The sequence below is a fragment of the Artemia franciscana genome, chromosome 9 (assembly GCF_032884065.1).
Source record: "Artemia franciscana chromosome 9, ASM3288406v1, whole genome shotgun sequence".
Taxonomy (NCBI): Eukaryota; Metazoa; Arthropoda; class Branchiopoda; order Anostraca; family Artemiidae; genus Artemia; species Artemia franciscana.
The window spans coordinates 39,103,862-39,123,869 of record NC_088871.1 but is presented as its reverse complement, the minus strand read 5'-3'; the positions used below and the strand labels follow the sequence as shown (position 1 = coordinate 39,123,869).

Sequence of the window (20,008 nt, the reverse complement as noted above, 5' to 3'; positions counted from 1 at the left end):
AACGTACGAATGGGTAAGCAGATCTTAATGAAATTTGATATTTAGAAGAATCTTGTGCTTTAGAGCTCTCATTATAAATCCTGACCAGATCCGGTGACATTGGAGGGAGTTTGAGGGGGAAAACCGGAAATGTTGGAAAACGTGAAAATTGAGGTATCTTTATCTTACAAATGGGTGATCGGATCTTAATGAAACTTAATACATAGAAAGATGTTATGTCTCAGATGCTCTATTTTGAATTCGAATCGGATCCGCGGACATAGGGGGTTGAAGGGGGGAACGGAAATCTTGGAGGGGGGAACAGAAAACTGGAAATCTTGGAAAACTTTTAGAGTGAAGAGATCGAGATGAAACTTGATGGGAAGAATAAGCACAAATTCTTGATACGTGATTGAAATAATTGGAACGGATTCGCTCTCTTTGGGGGAGTCGGGGGGGGGGGTGTTAATTCGCAAAAGTAGAAAAAATGAGGTATTTTTAATTTAAAAACGACATACCGTGCAGGCACGTTTCACAGATATTGTTGAGGGGTGGCTAATTATAACAAATATTTCATAATTTGGCTAGAATATATATAAAATTTAGCTGGTCTCATTAACATAAAATGTAACCAATATATTGCTTGATATTAAACAGGCTAAGTAGTAGAAATTATTCCTGTCAGTTGAAAATTATATATTGCTATTTGTATGATATTTTGCTGTTTGTTTTAATTACTTGGCTACTACAAATAATTTAATATTATATATACTCATTTTTTATGTTTTAATCTTGTTGATCTATCCTACGAGTTGTTTTTATGTTAATCAGATTATTATTATTTTTTTTTAATGGATTCTAATCTGAGCATCACATTTAGGTCTTAATAAGTTGCAGCATAATAGTTTAGAACATCGTGTGTATATAAAGGTCAAGGGCTTATTCAGGATTTTTCTCGTGAAGGCGGGGGGGGGGGGTTAAAAAACCCTAAGAAATGCATCAGAAATTTGTTATATGCATTTTTGGTACGTTTTAACGAGTTGGACAAAAATTCCGGGGGGAGAGATATTTTGTCCCTCTTCCCGGAATTCTGCCCCCCCCCCAAAAAAAAAAAAAATAATAATAAAAATAAAATTAAAAATTGCCGGTACCAAGGGCGTATCCAGGATTTCTTTTTTTTAGGGGGTTGGCTTACAAAAAAAAAAACACATCAAAAATTTGTTTAAATGTATTTCTGCTACGTTTTTATGAGTCGGGGAAAAATTCTGGGATGGGGGCGGGGGTTTTCAAAACCTGGTAACCCCCTCCCCCTGAACTCGGCCTTGGCCGGGGCCACTAATATTTTCTAATACTCGTTAATTGATAGCTCCTACCATACATGCTAAATAGGAGAAATATTAAATTATAAAATAGGAGGAAATTTTATGACAGGAAAATTTTTTTTTTTTTAATCAAAGCCAAACAATGCAATAGGAAATAAAAAAATGACGAGGGACGTTAATATTCGCTAAGAAGCCATTAATTGATGGCTTGATAATAAATATGAGATAAGGGAGAAATGGCTAAATAGCAGAAATTATTGCTGCCAATTAAAAATTATATGTAATTGTGTTAATTTGAAATTTTTTTGTTTCATTTTAATTTCTTGATTATAAATAAATGATTTGTTATTATGCATACTCATGCTTTCTGTGTTAGTCTTATTGATTTTATTAAAGATGTTTTTTATTATGATAATAAAATTATCACGTATTAATTCAAAATTAAATGATTTATTGGTACATTGTAAAGCCAGCAGCGAAAAATAAGAATTTCTCAAACTAATTTTCTAGTTGTTCTAATCCTTTTAGGTTAATGGAGGGTTTGAATTGAGGAATACAATTTCTTTATTTTCAGTCTATTTTTATATCCACTTAAATTACTTTGTGTCTTAAGAGCTGTACGAAGGGGAAAGGGGAGGGAAGTTCGATTATCCTTATCTCTGATCTGATTACGTTTTTCACTTTGGCTCGTATCATGAGTTAACAGCTGTAGCAAAGGAAAAGGGAAGAATGTGAAAAGTTTTAAGTTGCGTAGCAAGTTTTTTAAAACCTTTTTTTAGCCGGCGTTTGGCAAAAATTCTCCCCCCCCCCGGACCAAAAAAAATATTTTCTTCCATATGTGAGTTTCTTTTAGTTTTCTTTTCCCTTGTGCATTGCTCTTGTATGTTTCTTATTTTCTTATATAGTATTCCGTTATACGTTAACTTGTTTAATCTAGTTCAATTCCAATTTCTAATGTTTAATTTCCAACAATAGGAGGGGTGGTTTCAGTGAAATTAGTTGATTTCGTCTGGGATGGGAGGCAGTGTCTGTAATGAAATGAAAGTTGGGCTTTGTTGGAATTTTGTCAATCTTTCTATGTGAAACAGAAAAGATAGTTGAAAAATCCTCTTTTAGAGAACTGTTGTGCTTGCTTTTGGAAATTAAAAGCTTCATCAAGCTTTTCTCGGGAAAGACATCTTCTGAATTCCTTCTATTTTTTTTTTTTTTTTTTTTTTTTTTTTTTTTTTTTTTTTTTTTTTTTTTTTTTTTTTGACAGCTCTGGAAAAGTTGCCCTTTGCTGTCATATCAAATCTTAATGAAAATAACAAATCCTGTCTTATTCAGTTTACAAATTATTGAAAAATTAAATATACATTAACTGGTGTAATTTCAGTCGGCCCTTACAAGCCCTCGAGGTGTGACCAACCAAACAAGGCCAGTTACTCCGCGAAGCTTGTCCGCCACTAGTCCTAGTCCTTTGACGCCGCTTACGCCACAAGCGCGTCAGTCACCTTTTTCCGTTGGAGGAGACAACTCATCGCCTACTAGTGGGTACCTTCCATCCCACCAACCAGCGAGGGGTCAGAGAATTGGAGGTGCTCAGGTCTTACAAGGTGTGGTTCTTTATTTTCTTTTTCCTTTACAGATTTGTACATACCTTACAATTTTTTTTGTCAACGTCTTGCTCTTCTTGTTTTATTAATGTTTTTATTAATATTTGCATGTTAACTTATTTTGTATATATCACTTGCTGTTACTGTTAATAATTTTTTATGTCCTTTTTAATTTTTCCTTATTAAATTATAAGGGGAGATAGCCTTAGGAGCATTATTGAACAAAATAAGCACATTTTACAAATATAAGTGTCCTAGTGCCTTTTGTTCTTATAGAAATCTCACCAATGATAGTGCAATGACTTCCGATGAGAGGTTATGCCAAACGAACCTTTTCCTAGTTGCTTTAGGAAAAAATATGATAAACTTTAAAAAAAAAAATAATAAAAAATAGGAGCTCTGGCGCTGGCATATCGTTAGATGATGGAGCTATGGAAAAATATCAAAATGAAAAAAATGAAAAAAATTGATGAAAAAAATATCAAAATTTGTGACTGTTTTGATGTGAACAGAAAAAAAAATTTAAAAAAAAACTTGAGAATGACGTTGATGCTTATAGAGTTTTCGTCGCTTCTTATGTAAGATTAGGTAATTTGACAGAACTTTATGCTCTTGATTAACATCCCTGCGTTAGAGGCAAAAAAAGCAATTTTTAAAGTAAAGAAATTGTAGTTTTAATTAATCTAAAACATGATGTATAGGGTTATCGTGTCCAAAACAAAAGAACATATCTCACATTTTCATAATTTACAGGGGAATACAAATTTGTCTTTTTTAGGTTTTTTTTCTGGAATAGTTTTTTCTTCAGAAATTTAAACAACGTTTTGTTTCATTCGTTTGATTGCCTTTTCTTTGTTGTACATCCGTCTGTACCGGACTTAATTGTTGTAGTAGCTTGTCTTATTGGGCGAAAAACGGTAATAAGATTCTTTCATTTTTGGGTAATAAAGTGAATCAGGAAAGTAGCGCTTATAACCGCAAATTAAAACACAATTCCATTGTTCTTATTAATATAACTGTCAAAGCAGTGCCCTGATATAGTTTCAGAATGGCTATTGATATAAAAGGAGAGGAGGGCGTGGTCTCCTCCGCTCGTTTTCTATCTCCTATCAAAGATACTCATAAAGAAAAGGAAGTCGTGGACTCTTTTAATTTTATTATACGAGGATTAAGAAAAAAACTGCTCTCCTTAATTTGTCTTTGAATTTCCTGAGGTGTAGAATTCCTATGACCCTTCGTGTATCTGTTGAGAACTAAAGCAAAGAGGGCTTTAAAGTGAGAAATTCTTATCCTAAACCTGTCCTTCACTGCTTTCTATGAAGTAAATATGTCTCTCTAATAGTTTCAGAATGGCTATTGATATAGAAGGAGAGGAAGGCGTGGTCTCCTCCGCTCGTTTTCTATCTTCTATCAAAGAGACTTATAAAGAAAAAGAAGGCATTGACTCTCTTAATTATGTTATACATGGATTATGAAAAAAAATCCTTAATTTGTCTCTGAATTACCTAAGGTGTAGAATTCCTATGACCCCTCATGTATCTGTTGGGACTTCAAGCAAAGAGGGCTTTAGAGTGAGAAGTATCGAAATATTTTTATCCTAGCCATGGCTTTCACTGCTTTCTACGAAGTAGATATGCCTCTCTAAATATGGCCAGTGATTAATGTTTAGGAATATTGCCCAGTTTTAAGCTGTTTTAGAAGAAGTGTGAGATAGACCCTTTCGTTTTGACCGTGATATAAAAAGCTAATTTGAAATTGAAAATTAGATTTAGCATTTCGAATTTAGGCCTATCAAGTAAATTCGCCTCTAACCCTCATCTATTTTAAACATTTTTATGTCAATTATACATACATTATACATACATTAGACATACATTAAGGTATGTCAACTATAGACGTAAGAAAGATTTTGTTCTTTTCTTATTATTATGATTAGTTTAAAGGTTATATGTAAGCATTCATAATAGATCTTTACAGTCATCATTTTATTATTATTATTATTATGCTGAAAAGCTTTTCTTTTCTGTTAATACATTAGAAATTAGAAAAATATTTCTATTAATTTGTTTTCTTTAGCAAAATAAAACTATGTTAATTTGAAAACACCATGTAACAGGCTATATATATATATATATATATATATATATATATATATGTATATATATATATATATATATATATATATATATATATATATATATATATATATATATATATCAGACAATGGTAAACAGAACAATTTCCATTTAACAAAAAAAGTATTAGAAGCAGTCGAATCAAATGAAACTATACCAGAATAACTAATCAAATTCCTTGAAAATAATATTCTACTTTGTGTTGGTTATTCTCAATTAATTAGTCCCTTGCCATTTTGGTGATCTGGCCACTCTGATGTAATATTCACTTTTTTAATTAGCAAATGGTTTTAGATCTTCTTATTCGACTGTTTGATGGGCATAGAGAAAAAGAATAAAAATGAAGTATATAATGCAAATCATTTATATGTGTTCTAGTATCATAGTTGTTGGGCTAAAAGCATTTGGCGACATTTCCAGTATAACATTTAATTTTATTTTTTATTGCTTGCTCCCCTAAGTTATAGCGCATGTCGTCCATCATGGTAGACACTTCTTCTCCAGAGGCTTTTTAACGATATAGACTTTTATTGTTCAACAAAACGGGAGGAGAAGGGAATAAATGGCAACCCTCTCTACAAATTGTTTAGAGCAAGGTTTTCAATCTACACGTTAAACACACTGGGTTATGTACTGGGGGGGGAGATTCATTTTTAATATTTTAAATGTTCTATTTCTTTTCCCTTTTTTTGCAAATTTGACGGGTTGGATTCTGATAGTTTGCTTATATTCTGATATGTTTCCTGGGATATTAGCCTGATAAACACTTAAATAGTGCTCAAACTGTTTAGAAGGGGTCTCAATCTATGCATTAAACACCCTGGATTAGGTACTAGGGGGGATATTTCATTTCTTAATATTTTGAATGCTCTCTTCTTTTTTTTTGCAAATTCTGGTGGAAATTTGTTTGCACTAGCAATTACAGTATTTAGGTATTGCCGTTCGTCTTTGGCTGACTCGACCTTATGTCTGTGTATTCCTTAGACTAGCTGTTGTCTTTTTTCCTTTATGAGCAGATTCATAGAAAATTACTGAATGAAAAATAAACATGTCGAAAAATAGGCCAAAAGGCCCTTTCCCACTATAAAATAACTGCCCCTCCAAATCTTACAGGTTGTTTTGAAACCCCAAAACTGTATTTTTAGGCCAACAGTTTCCAAAACTTTCATGAAAGATCCTTCGGATTAATATCAAGGGGAAAATATAAAGGGTTTGATGGCTCATCACAGTTAATGTATATTTACATTAGATCTGCATTAATATTAAAAATGGAAAGATGTAGAAACTATAAACAAAATATTTTTTCCCACCTTATAACGTACAGAAACTATCTAAATAGCAAGGTTAAACAAGGTTGGTCTAATCTAGTTTTATCACCATCGATATATACATATATATATATATATATATATATATATATATATATATATATATATATATATATATATATATATATATATATATATATATATATATATATATACAAAAAGAAAGATCCTAGAAGAAAAACAGGATAGTGATATTCTTTTGTTTGGCGCCTTTTCGATTTTTGCACCTGGGCTCTTTATCCCAGTTTTACATTCTATCCGGCCATGCTTGCTCTTTGTAGCCCAACAGCTTCGATACTTCGTGGCGGAATAGAATCCGGGTGAGGGATCTGGTCTGGACACTGGGACTTTAACCAGAGGAGCCTACATAGGCAGGGGACTAGCAATATTTGCCGTATTATATGGGAAATCGTAAAGCTCGAAAAAAAAATATGACATAATCCATTATATAATATAATTCATATAATTCGTTATTGTACATGATACTAGTTTAGCAAATTTATAACAGATTGAAAAGGTTCTGTTTTACTGAGAAACACAGCTAAAAAATATTACAATTATTATTTTACTTTTTGAACGTGTATATTATATTGAGAAGTTGACATAACCAGAATTATGGCCCTTTTGAGCCCAATAGCTTCAATATTTATTGATGAAATGTGCTTATGGTTTTAATCTTGTAAAACGTTATTATAGAATCGGTATCGGGCCAAACCAGTTTTCGACCGGGAATTGGGTATCGGGCTCAACCAGTTTAGTATCCCCGATACTAAATCGATACTTTTAGCCAGATAGAGGGGAAATAGCGTCCATACTTTTTGACCAAATGTAGTTAAGGTTTAATCTTATACTTGTACATTTTTTACCAATAACAATACACTTTTTTTTCAGGAATCTAATAATTAGTAGTTTGCATGCTCGCCATATTTTAGTGATCATAACACTTTTTTAGCCATTGCTATAAGCGCATACCGTAGTGATTGGTGCATGGTATTTATGCCAATATTAAGTGCCTATATGTAGAAAGCCAATAGTCAGCCAGCTTTAATTAAATTAATTAACATACTGCTTTCTAATTCCCTCTGTGTATTTTTTTAAACCTTATATTTTACCATTTATTGTTTTCTTGTTAGTGATTAACATTTAAACATATATATGTCAATCTCTTCATTCGTTCTATGTTACTATCTCTCCGGACTGTTGTTTCTACTGGAAGATATGGAAAAGGAAAATCTTTGGCGGTGTTAATGTCTGTATCCTGATCTTGAGGGCATATAAATCTTCACTAGTTCTTGGCAAATTGAACAGATAAAATGAAAACGACAAAACGGGGGATGAGCACAAAATGTCTAATTGGCTACAAACTTCTGTAAAATAATACATAAAAAAAAAGGTGGAACCAGAAGTATTCTAGGGCTAGCAGTCCTGCCCTCCAAAGTAAAATTGTATTTAATCTTGTTTCCAAACAATGAACGTCTAACCATGGGTTCAACCAACTCCCACTTTCTTTCCTGACGCAAAACAGCTCTTGCTGACTAGACCCCCACCCCACCTTCATATTAGGTTAGTATGTAATCGGATTAACGGCGTTTCTTGACTACTAAGGTCCCTGAGTCAACCCCGCAGTGTGTCCCCGCAGCAAGGTTCGATCTCTGGGTCCTATATTACCAAGCCAAGTTCAAGCCCACTACGCCACTACAGGACAACCTTCATATTAAGCTGTTTCATTCTGCACGTTCAAACCCAAATGGTAAAAATATAATCATGGATTGGGGTAGAGAACCTGTTTTTGTCAGTGAGTAGCTTTTTCAACGACCCGGTTAGAATATTTCAACGCAGTCGTCGAACCGTCATGATCCATGATCTTGCAACAAATAGCGGATGAAATCTGACGGACAGTGCAAAAACGCATCTGTATGAACCAGGAATAAAAGTCATAGCCTTTCTTTGACTTCTTGAAAGCAAAAACTCTGGTTACTTCCTGAACAAGATGCATGCAAAGTTTTTTTTTTGGTAAAATTTTAGCATTTCTCGAACTTTCTTTTCTATTCCATTCATTCGAAAAAGAACTCCATTTGAATATGAACAGAGTCTTTAGTATACAATTTGCTTCATTTGTTCCGCTCTTCCCTCCAAAAAGTTGTCTGGAGAACATAGATTATCATGGATTATCTTTTCCGTGATTTTGAATTATCTCTAAATTTTCTACTGCTTGATAAAGTTTCATACAAACTTACGGAAACTGTTGAAGAGTCCATCACTCCTCAATATTGAGGGATCGGTATTGAGGAGTGCTTTTTAGGATCATTTTTTAATAGAGCTCAAATACTGAGGTCTACCCGGTGACTTGATACCTTCCCATGTTTGTTGTTTCTCTCGCGCTCTTACACTGTGTTTACTGCAGGACTGCTCCTATCGTCGGTGGTTCCCTGGGTAAAACTAATAAAAGCCCCCCCCCCCCCATCTCGGCTTAAATATATGCAAAAATAGTTGAATCAAAATGAAAAATTGGGTCAGAGTTTGCACTTCCCCAGCCACCCCCCAAGCCCCGGTGCCTGGGACAGCGGACCGGATTGCCTCCTAGGAACGTCGCTGGTTTACTTGCTACTTCATAATATGAAAGTCGTACGTATAAGATATTCTTGACAGGAGGACACTCATGGCGACAACACACTCAGGATAGATCTTTACCCTTTTTTGGTCAATAATCTCACGAAAAAAGATTGTACGCTATGGGACAGTTGGTTGGGAGCAACTAGATAACCTGAATTATGTTGCAAATATTTTGAAGAAGTACCATTTCAAAATATGAGCTTAGCAAAACAGCAAAAATACAATGAAAAAAGAAAAAAAAAGTCTAAAATCAACTCTATAAATGTATCTGAACAATCACAGAAAAAGAATTGGTTTCACAAAAAACGCAAGCTACATGTTAGGCTTCATGTTAATGTCTCAATTGATGTACATTTGTATTCGTACGTATAAGATATTCTTGACAGGAGGACACTCATGGCGACAACACACTCAGGATAGATCTTTACCCTTTTTTGGTCAATAATCTTACCTCAAGAGCTTATGAGCTGCTCAGAAGCCAAATTGATTAGGTTAATTTCCCCAAAAGGATATTATCTCTTAAAACATAAGCAAATGATTGACTTTTAACCTTGTATAAGCTACTGACGAAAAATACTTTACACTACGGATTATGACAGAAACAGTCACTGTAACTTTTGACCTATAGGTCAAGATAGGTCAAAAAGTGTTGTCACAGTTTTTGTAATATGTCAATGTGCCTAACAAAACACCTGCAATACGGCTCGGAAAACTTCAAATAAAAATAATTCTCTTGCATTTCTTTCACCTTGTCACGGTAACTTCTAAACACTTGTGTCTATAATATACTCAATATGAAGCAACCATGACTGCACCAACGACGTTGACCTATCTCAGCTGTTGAAAAAAAAAATAATTAATGCTCACATAGCTCATTAAAATGTTTTCTAATTAGAAAAGGGACAGAGGGAAAAATTATAGACTTTGTTAGAAAAACTAGAAATCTTATTCTTTTCATTAAAAAGGATTTTTACTCATTTAAGCACTTTGCGGTAATATTTGCCTTCAGGTCCCTTAATTGCCCGTTTTCCCTTGGAAAGCGGGTACTATTCCTAATAACAAGTACGCAATACGAATAAAATAAATACTAGAAAAAATGATGTTTTAAGGATAAGCTAGATGTTTAGAAAGCTTAGAATAGTCACTACAGACAACTTTATGGGAGCTCATTTCAAGCTTCCTATCTATTTTAAGCAGGAGGTTGAAATTGGAGATATCAAGAGGTTTCCAAAAGGGAGGTGTCACACCTGGGGCCTGCATCCTTTCTCTATAAGACCAGGAATATATTACAAGATATTCTAAGTAGATGTCACTGAACTTTTTGTAACGTTAAAAATTACGGAGTTTATAATCAGTAAGCAAAAAAGTCAAGTCGAGTTAAGACGTTTTGATCTGTCTTGACTGCGTTTGATAAGTGTTTTGATGGTCAAACCTTGACTAGAATTCAAAGCAGAATGTATACAGAACGATAAACCTTTGCAAAAATGGCGCACAATTATACTGGAAGGCGGTTTCCTGTGTGTTTGAAGTTTAGAAAAGGTTATGTTGTGCTTCGAACTATTTTAATCGCACAAAACTATTAATATTGAGCTGCATTAGCACGAATTGATACATTTGAGCCGTGAATTGGTATCGCAATGTTTCTCATGGCTCTGGTTCTAAACGGTTTTGCGGCCACCATCACCTTCGCCATTTTAGTTTGCCAAGTTATGGTCTATTGTGTTCTTTAGTTTAGAACGTTATCGTCTCTTACTAGGCCGCTAGCTACCGCTGCATAATAACTGTACCGATCCTTCATATAAAAATTTCAGTTATCTCTACAACCACGATACAGATGGAAGTTACATAATCCACATTTATAATGAACCATATCGATCTTTTATGTAATTAAAATCACCAACAGGCTTTTTCTTATTTGGAATACATCTTTGCCGAGGGCAGGTCTAAGGTCATTAATTGTTTCTCGGTTTTTGATGCACTTATGCATGTTGTAGAATATTCTTCTACTGTCCTGCCTGACTATGGAACAGCTGACGTGATATTGAAGATCATCAGTTAATGCAATTGAGCTGGATATTGATATCATATGGTTTCACATGGCCAAGCGTTGTTCAGCCACAGAATTGACTTTTTCCTTACGCTGATTGTCAAATTACGCTGATTAGCACTGGTTTATCAAATTGAGCAGAGATTGTAAGACAAACGGACAGAATATGGTGAAGACAACGTAAAGTCGTTCTCCTCCAAAACGGTAATGCTCTACCGACCAACCCACCGTCATTTCTAACACATTTTAGGATACCAAAGGAATGCCTTATTTTACTTAAATCGTTTTATCGGATTGTGTAAGCAGACTCTGTGCTAGTTATCAAGGATATTTCAAATCTAAAATTTGGGCCTTTTGAATACAAACAAGGCGAAATGAAACGTAACACAATTTAAAGGGTGTCTGAAGATTAGCAATGAAGTTGTCTTTTAGCAGAAATAAATTACTTTAGAAATATATTTAAGCAACCTGTCATCAATTTCTTTTTCGAGAAAATTCTTCTCGGGGAAACACCATTTTAAAACTTTTGAGAAGTTGACAGGTACAATGTTTAATCGTTGGCGAAAGACAAAACCACAATAAGTTCGTATTATTTAAGAAACGAAGAATTAAGGTTAGTGCCATGTATATTGTGTCAATTGTATTTGGTTATCTCTCGGAATTTGGGAAAAGAGCTAGTTAAGATTGACTGTGGGATGCTCCTCCCATCATCAGAAAATGAAACCTGCAGAAAAAAAATTCGAAATCTTCTAAAGTAAAACAGTTCAAAATAGGGATGAAACCTTTTTATTGACAGTGAATAGATATAAAATCATTTAACTGGATATTTCGACCACATATACAGTGTTCATCATCAGCAGTGAAACTAGAACTCTTTAGTAAAAACTCAGTAAAACTTTTAGTTTTACTGCTGATGATGAAAACTGTATATGTGGTCGAAATATCCAGTTAAATGATTTTATATCTATTCACTGTCAATAAAAAGGTTTCATCCCTATTTTGAACTGTTTTACTTTCGTCATGGAAAGGCAGTGTGGTCTTCGAAGTTATCTACGTCGAAATCTTCTGTAATGTAGTGAGTGGAAATTTAATTCCAAGGGTTCTCATTGTGTGCGATTTTCTTCCTCCCTTCTTTTTCCTCCTTTTTTTTATAAAGAAAAGTACTGGAAATAGTGAATCTGGAACTCCACCTCATATTAGAGACACAAGGGTAGCAATGATTAAAGCTGGCTGACTTTGGAAAGTTATCAACGCCAAGTCATCCTTACGACGTCCATCCCGTTTCAGGTGGACCACCTCCATACCGCCCACATGGATACCCGCATTACCCCTACCCTCCCTATCCAATGCCATACCACCATTACGAGCCAAGCTATCCACCTTTTTGTTACCAAGATTCGCCTAGACCTATGTATCACTACGACAGCCGTCTAGCGCATGTACCTCCGATTCCAGCTTACCCCTCCCCGCCTGATGCCGGTGGCGGTCTTATTGCTAACACTTATGCTGAGCGTGTCAATGGAGAGTTGGCCGCCTCGACGATGGAGACATCTACTGAACGGCGTTTTATTTCTCGTGGTAAGACTCTGCCATACCACGTTTGACGGGGAATTTCTTTTAATGGTTGCAAGCTCAATGCTGATGCGAAATTAATACACAGGCATTTCTGAGTTTTATTGTTTCTCGCACTTGCTGTCTAAGTTCAATTTTCTTATTTTTCGTCAATTTGAAAACTGTAATTCATATTTTTTTTATTATTTTTTTTTTGTTTTAGCTTATTCTCTGTGCAGACAAGTGCTAAAGTTTATTTTTTCCATTTCTTATTACTCCGTATAAGTGTGTATGGTTCTAACGCGAATGAAGATTAAAAGATGATAAATTGTTTTAAAAAAGGAGAATTTGAAAAGCCACCGGTGTTATATAAATTAAATTTTTCTTAAGAGAGAGGGGGAGGCTGTGAAACATTGTGATTTTTAAAACGGACTGTTAAGCAACAAGGCGCAATTATTTTAGCCATTATTGAGCTCGTGACCTCTGTTTTATGTGTCTGGCAATTTGTTGTTATCTTTGGCATGCTTGGTTTTCTGTTTGTGTTTGTATTGCTTGCTTTGTCACCTTATTTTGCTTAAAGGGCTGGTCTCACTTTATCCAAAAAGTTTGGTAAGCTTTTATCGTTTGATGTGTTCTTACTTTTCTTTGCTATTTACTTTCCTTCATAAATTTCCTTCAGTTAGTTGTTTCCTTCATAAATCAGATCTTCTTTCAGAATATAATGGTGTTTCTAAGTGTATCCTATATTTTATTAAGTAAATAAATCTTGCTCAAGGTCGTTCAAAGGCTTTGAATATTTTAGTTTTTTGTTAAAAAAAAAATAGGCTACTCCTGTTAAGATATTAAACCACAAAAACTTTTTAAGGCTTTCTTACTTAAAAATGTGAAAATTTGCGTAATTCAGAATTAATATGAAGGCGTGGTATAATAAGATTACTCTTCAATTTTTGATCACAAATCTACTTTTGTCAAATAAAAAAAAGGTATTTGTGCCCCACCTACCAAAAATAGTTCAAGATTTGTGTATTTTCTGGAAATTTTATATATGCAATATATCTTTATAGAATGCAAGGAAGAATAAAAAGGAGAAAATGTAATCATGAAAAGGTCTAAGTGACAAAATATCGTAAAAAATTGAAATAAACTAAGAAATGCAAAACAAACGACAGAAGAATTTTTTTTCATCGTTAGCTTTCTAATTTCTCGGGATTCGAGCCGTTTCTTTTTCTTTTTTTTTCTGCTTATCAGTTATTTTGTGCTTTTATTTTCTCCTATTTTGTCCTAGTGCACACGGATTACCAGAGTGAAACATTAGTGCTATTCCGGATCTGATGGGTGATTTTAAATTGTGCTCGCTTTTTTATGCCGGTATAGTTGTTAAAACTTAGATATTTTATACGAGACCCATTATTTATGTTGATCCTTGTGATATACACAACTTTGTTGATTTTCCCTCTAAGAACAGCTTATCAAATGATTTTTGGGAATTATTTCCAAATTTTGAATATTTCAGATACGAAATTTAGGCGTGACACTGACGCTATGAGTGCACAAAAGAAAGTAGTACTTATTAATACACTCTGTTAAAATAAGTAAATAAAAAATTGCCCAACATTTTCATTTCGTATACTCTTATTTAGTTTCTTTGTCAATTTAGCGCGAAACGCACAAATAATTTTTCAACGTGGTAACTCACTCATATGGAAACCCTGGTCAATAGTAGTTAGTGTGTGGCCGTTTAAAAATATTATAAATACGTTAGGGTCAGAATCATTCAAACTAGTAGGTGTATAGTAATATTGTTTAGTAGTTGCTTTGCCGTGAATGATAATTTATAGTAGTTAGGGCTTGAACCCTCCCGAAATGTTTGTCCCGACTCGTAAAAACGAAACAAAATACATAAAAAATATTTGAAGCCTTTTTAATGTTTTTTACCCCCCCCCCCCAAAAAAAAAAGGAATTTACCCCCCCCCCCCCATTTTTAGAGTAATATTGTTTAGTAGTTGCTTTGCCGTGAATGATAATTTATAGTAGTTTGCCACAATTTGAAACACCTAGTCAAAGAACCCGGAAAAAATATGTTATGCAAAGAAATGACACCTGAATGATGGAAATATTGAATTTTTTACGATAACTGATTTCTAAAATGTGCGTATTGTTGATGGTATTGTAAAACCCAATTATGCAAACTAAAAATAATATGATGCTTAAACTTGGAAAATATTCTCATTAATGTACTTAATTAATATGTAAATATTCATTATGTAAATTATTTTAGAGTCGAAACTCTCTGTTTTACATTAACACTAGTAGCCTTCGAGACTCGATTTGGCTTTTCTGATTCAGCTCCTCTAAAATTCTTTGGCATAAAAAAAAAGAAAACAAAACAAACAAAAAACATAAACCCTAAACAATTTAGCTACCTTTTCCTCTCATTTTATGGATTTAGTAGATATTTCCCTTTGACTAAATACTTTCCTGTGTTTGAAGTCAGTCGGTCCCCCTCCCTCTTCCAATTTAGTTTTATTTTACCTTTGTAGTAAACTACAAATGGGATGGTCTTGCTAAAATAGCATGAATTCACAACACTACCACTTGTTACAGTAGTCAAGATCAAAATTTGGTTAAAAAATCTTTGAATCCACTTAAAAAATTCTCAAGAAATTGTTAAGAACATTCGAAAATTCTAAAATTAAGAACCATTTTTAAATTCTTAAAAAATAATCTCGTATGTACTTAAAAGATCCACTCATAAGTTTAAAGGTTTTGTTCCCTGAAAATTATTTTGCTGAATTGTTTAGAAATATATTTCGTACAAAATAGGATAATAGATTATCCTATTTGCTACAACGCTAAGTTCTGGCAGAAGATTGTAAATTTAAAAAATCCCGATTGGTATTTCTGCTTAAAAAAGAGAGGCTTTTAGAAAACTCCCGACCAAACAAAACCTTTAAATACTTGTGTCAAAAAAGAATGAAAATGGCACATTCTTATTAGTTCTGAAACAGGAGAATTTCATTTAAACCAGATTTTATTTATTTGGCTTTTATTTAATTGAACCCTAAGTTTAAAGACCGCGGAAATGTATTTTTCAGTTTGTATTTTTTTTTTTATCCTGTCAACTGATGTGAAATTCTGCTGCCCAAGCGGAATTTTAGTTGTGTCAGGACAATTAACAATTTATTGCTTGTTGGCAAAAAAAAAATCTAATACCTTAAAGCTTTGGCTTGCAAAATCTAATCTACTATAACTTGTTTTCTTATCTGTATACTAGGAGTTGCAATATCAAGTCAGGCCTCATCAATCCCAAAGCAGGATTATGTTCGCCAGGAGCTCCGAGCTGCCGTTGGCTCCCGAAGTCAGACATCCCAGCCTGTTCAATCCCCGTCACAAAGCATACTGTCAGCGACGCTAGCATCTCCACGTGGTACTACCCACCAGATCATGGGCCAACAAGTAAGAGTGCAGCCTAGAACAGGTCCCCCTCCACTGATGACCAGTCACACCCTGACTCAGAGTGAGTTAGAAGCATTGGGAATCACACTTGAGCTGCCACAAACTAATAGTGAGTAATAATCTAAATTTTGAATTAGGATAGTGCTCCGAAATGTTAATATATTTATGATATTTTCATATGCTTTTTCATACAAAGTTTATAGAACGCGACCATTTCGGACCCCGGGTAAAATTGATTCTATTGTGGCATTGGTAAATAAAACGCAATTGCGTTTCGGATGAGGTTACGATTTATCGCGATTTAATTTGCAAAGGGTTTTGAATTATTTGTAAGTTATTGTTAGATTAAACTGGTGGTATATAATATGTTAAAAGTCTTAAAAGTTAAGGTTGCACCATCGTAGTGAATATAAAAGATTTATTTGGCTTGATGCCTGAGTTTGGTTAAAACTTGTAAAAAGGTAGTTTCCGAAAAAATAACGATACATCCTAATCACCCCTGTCCGAATTTTTCGGTTTTTGCCTCCCAAATCTGAAATAATAATAATAGTTTAATGACTCACCATTTATAAAGACTATAACGGAAAAAAAAATAATCACACAAAGAAAAAGAAATGCCTAAATTCCATGACGTTTTACAAAAAGGGCCTAATTCCACCTTTTTTCCGAAAATGAGTTAAGCATATGGGTCGAAAAAGCTTGGAGATCTATCGATTGTTTTATTCAAAATGAACTTGTGTTTAATTCTGACCGAGTTACAAATTTTTCCAAAGGTCATAAATTGGGCGAAAGTCCCTTATCTTTTAAGTAACGAAACCATTCAGCGATTTGGAGATTTCAAATGAATTCTGATCGACAAGTTAATTAGGATTCAGTCTTTACAGTTTCAAGTTTCTTAAATTTTGATTTGTGAGAAATATATTTTCATTTTTCTCCCCTGTAAAATTAGAAAAAGTGGACTTAGCTCTTTTTTGCAAAACCCCGCGGAAGTGCCACTGGAGAAAGGCGTCGTCTGTTCAGGGTAGCTTTTACCACTGGTTTCTTACGGACATTTGACCACTGTTTGATATCACTTGTGTGTCTTATTAGCTTTAAATACATAATCACCGTTATGTATTTAAACATTATATATATATATATATATATATATATATATATATATATATATATATATATATATATATATATATATATATATATATATATATATATATATATATAATTATATAACATATAATTAACATTATATAACATTATATAACATATATATATATATAATATAACATTATATATATATATATATATATATATATATATATATATATATATATATATATATATATATATATATATATATATATATATATATATATATATATATATATATATATATATATATATATATATATATATATATATATATATATATATATATATATATATATATATATATATATATATATATATATATATATATATATATATATATATATATATATATATATATATATATATATATATATACTTTTCAATTTAATACAAGGTTTGATGATGACAGGCTAGGTTAGAAAAGGTTAGGTTTGGTTGGGTTAGCTTAGGATATGTTTTTAGCCCATTTCCAATATTTGGAACCAAATTTAACCTAACCTAAACTAACATAATCTTATCTAACTAACTTTAACTTTTACCATCATAGCTTGCACAAGGCTGAATAAGCTGACTCGCAAAGCTAATTGAATCCAAGCAGAGAAAAAGGAATTCCGAACATTCACCGGTGAATGTCGACGTTAACCAGATTTCGAACATTCATGGTAACATAAATGGAAACTTGCATCGCTGGGGTATGAGTTTCGAAGTCGAAAATACTGCGAATTGTATTGTATAGTATCGGATTAACGACGCTTCTTGACTACTAAGGTCCCTGCGTCGGCCCTGCAGTGCATTCCTGCAGCATGATTCGATCTCTGGGTCCCGTATTACCAAGCTAAAAATACTGCGAATGTGTTTGCAGTTTGATTGATTTGAATTTAAATATTTACTTGTTAGTGTATCAATGTCACACATAACCAAGTTATGCATAATTTGTTTAATTGGTTTTGTCTTAAACCTTTGAAAACTCATTTTTAAGAACAAGCAGAGAAATCTAAGAAATTTCACTTTGAAAATTTGTTTTGAAGCTAGTCAGACTTTTGTGGTGCTATGTATTTCTTTTGATCGAATGCTACCATTTTAAATCACAACCTGTTCCTTTCTTGGCTTTTTTCTTTTTGATATTGTTTTGATTTTTCGCAGTTTTTCCCTTGATTCAATTTTTTCTTTGGTCAATCCACGTTTTAAATTTCTTCGATTACTGAAAAATCAGTTGTGTCTGTTTTACTAACACATTTTTTTCTTCTTCTATTAATGTACCTGGTATGTTATTTTTTATAATTTTCATCAAATCTTGACAATAACTTCCTAATGTTACCGTGAGGAGGCGTGTCCATCTTGTATTGGTAGAAAAATGTGAAGTTCTCAGGAGAATAAAAGATTACTAGTACCAATGACCATTGATTTATGATTACAGTGGCTAGACGTTTCGGCTTTGAGCACTAAATACGGAAAATGCACTAATTGAATTTAGCCAGTATTTATTTTGCCAAAATTTGAAATTCGCATTGAAGTATCTGAACTAAAGAACTAATTTCTAAAGGGAGGATGATTGTGGAAGCCGAAAGGGATTATGCTACGTTTTGTAGGTTTTTGGAGGGAAGCAAAAAAATTAAAGAATGCGTTTCAGGATTCCTACTTTCCTGGTTGTGTCTCCATTCATCTAGATTCATGCAAACAATTCTCTGTCAGCTTGGTTGGAGATACGAAGCGGGCCCATGACCCCTTCAAAACCCTCCTCTCCCGTTTTTCCCGCTAGCGTTTTGCAGAAAGGCTGGTATATTTCACCCTTATTTTGCCTCTAACATATCTTAGCTTTCTCATTACCAACTTTTTCACGAAAGTCCACACTTTACTGACCAGGAATAATGCAATTTCTCGAACATATAGGGGAAGGACTGATCTAGGACCATGGTCCCTCCAACCCACCCTTCTCCCATGGTAACTTAAATATATTCGCAGAAAGGGAGGCATATAACTTCTTGTTCTGATCGGAAATCATTCGAGGGTTTTCGTTATGTTTGTGTAGAGGTTCGAAGTCTTCCCTTGCCCTCTCCAAGGCCAAATCATCACCAACATTTTAGCTGAAAGATATATAAGTTTACTCCACCAATTGCCTTGAAACTTAAGGGGGGGGTACCTTAGGCCAAAGAGATGTGAGTATAATGACTTTAATGGCTTACGCCCCATCTTCGACCTTCGCAAGAAATGGCTCATATCTTGTAACTGGTTGGGCATTAACTACAGTCACGTGGTAAATTTTAGGTATGCGTAATTTCCAAGGCCCACTTACCATCAGCTCACAAAGGTCTGGGTGTCCCCTTTATTGTCCAGGCGCTAGGGGCTAGATTCGTGTTTCAAGTGCCAACTCTTAAAGGTAAGATTGATCTATTCCAGCTCTGTCATGCAAAGTGCATTGTAATAGAAAATCGAAGATCCCACTCATTCCCTGGGGTGGGGCTCAGTATTGAGCTAACAGGTCTGTCTTATTTATTCACGTTACATTTGATGGAATAAAATTAGTCTTCATGGAAGTTGTTGCGTAACGTATATAAATAATGTTAAAACGCAATAAAGCAGTTTCGTAATTTTTATAGCGTTTCTATGGTAATCGCGGTAAAAGACACGTAATCAAATTACTCTTTCTATCAAATGCTTCGGACAAAAAATTTATAGTGTCCTGGTTTTGTGGCAAAGTAGCCTTAATTTATGTTTGGGTTCATAGTTTTTGGTAAAACAATATTAGCTCGTGAATTTTTAAATATAACAGCATCTATTGGGTGTCATAAAATAACGAATAATGTCGTATTGTAGCAGAATCAATGTATTTTCA

The 20,008-nt window shown here is 33.7% G+C and overlaps 1 protein-coding gene across 1 annotated transcript in view; it reads left to right on the top strand.

Moving 5' to 3' along the window:
- LOC136030821 (nuclear receptor coactivator 2-like) overlaps window positions 1–20,008 on the top strand; it is a 228,908-nt gene that overhangs the window by 205,117 nt on the left and 3,783 nt on the right. Inside the window, exons 16-18 of the mRNA XM_065709866.1 lie at window positions 2,677–2,896; window positions 12,307–12,597; window positions 15,845–16,135. Coding sequence (XP_065565938.1) covers window positions 2,677–2,896; window positions 12,307–12,597; window positions 15,845–16,135 — 802 coding nt within the window. The remainder of the gene's footprint in view (window positions 1–2,676; window positions 2,897–12,306; window positions 12,598–15,844; window positions 16,136–20,008) is intronic.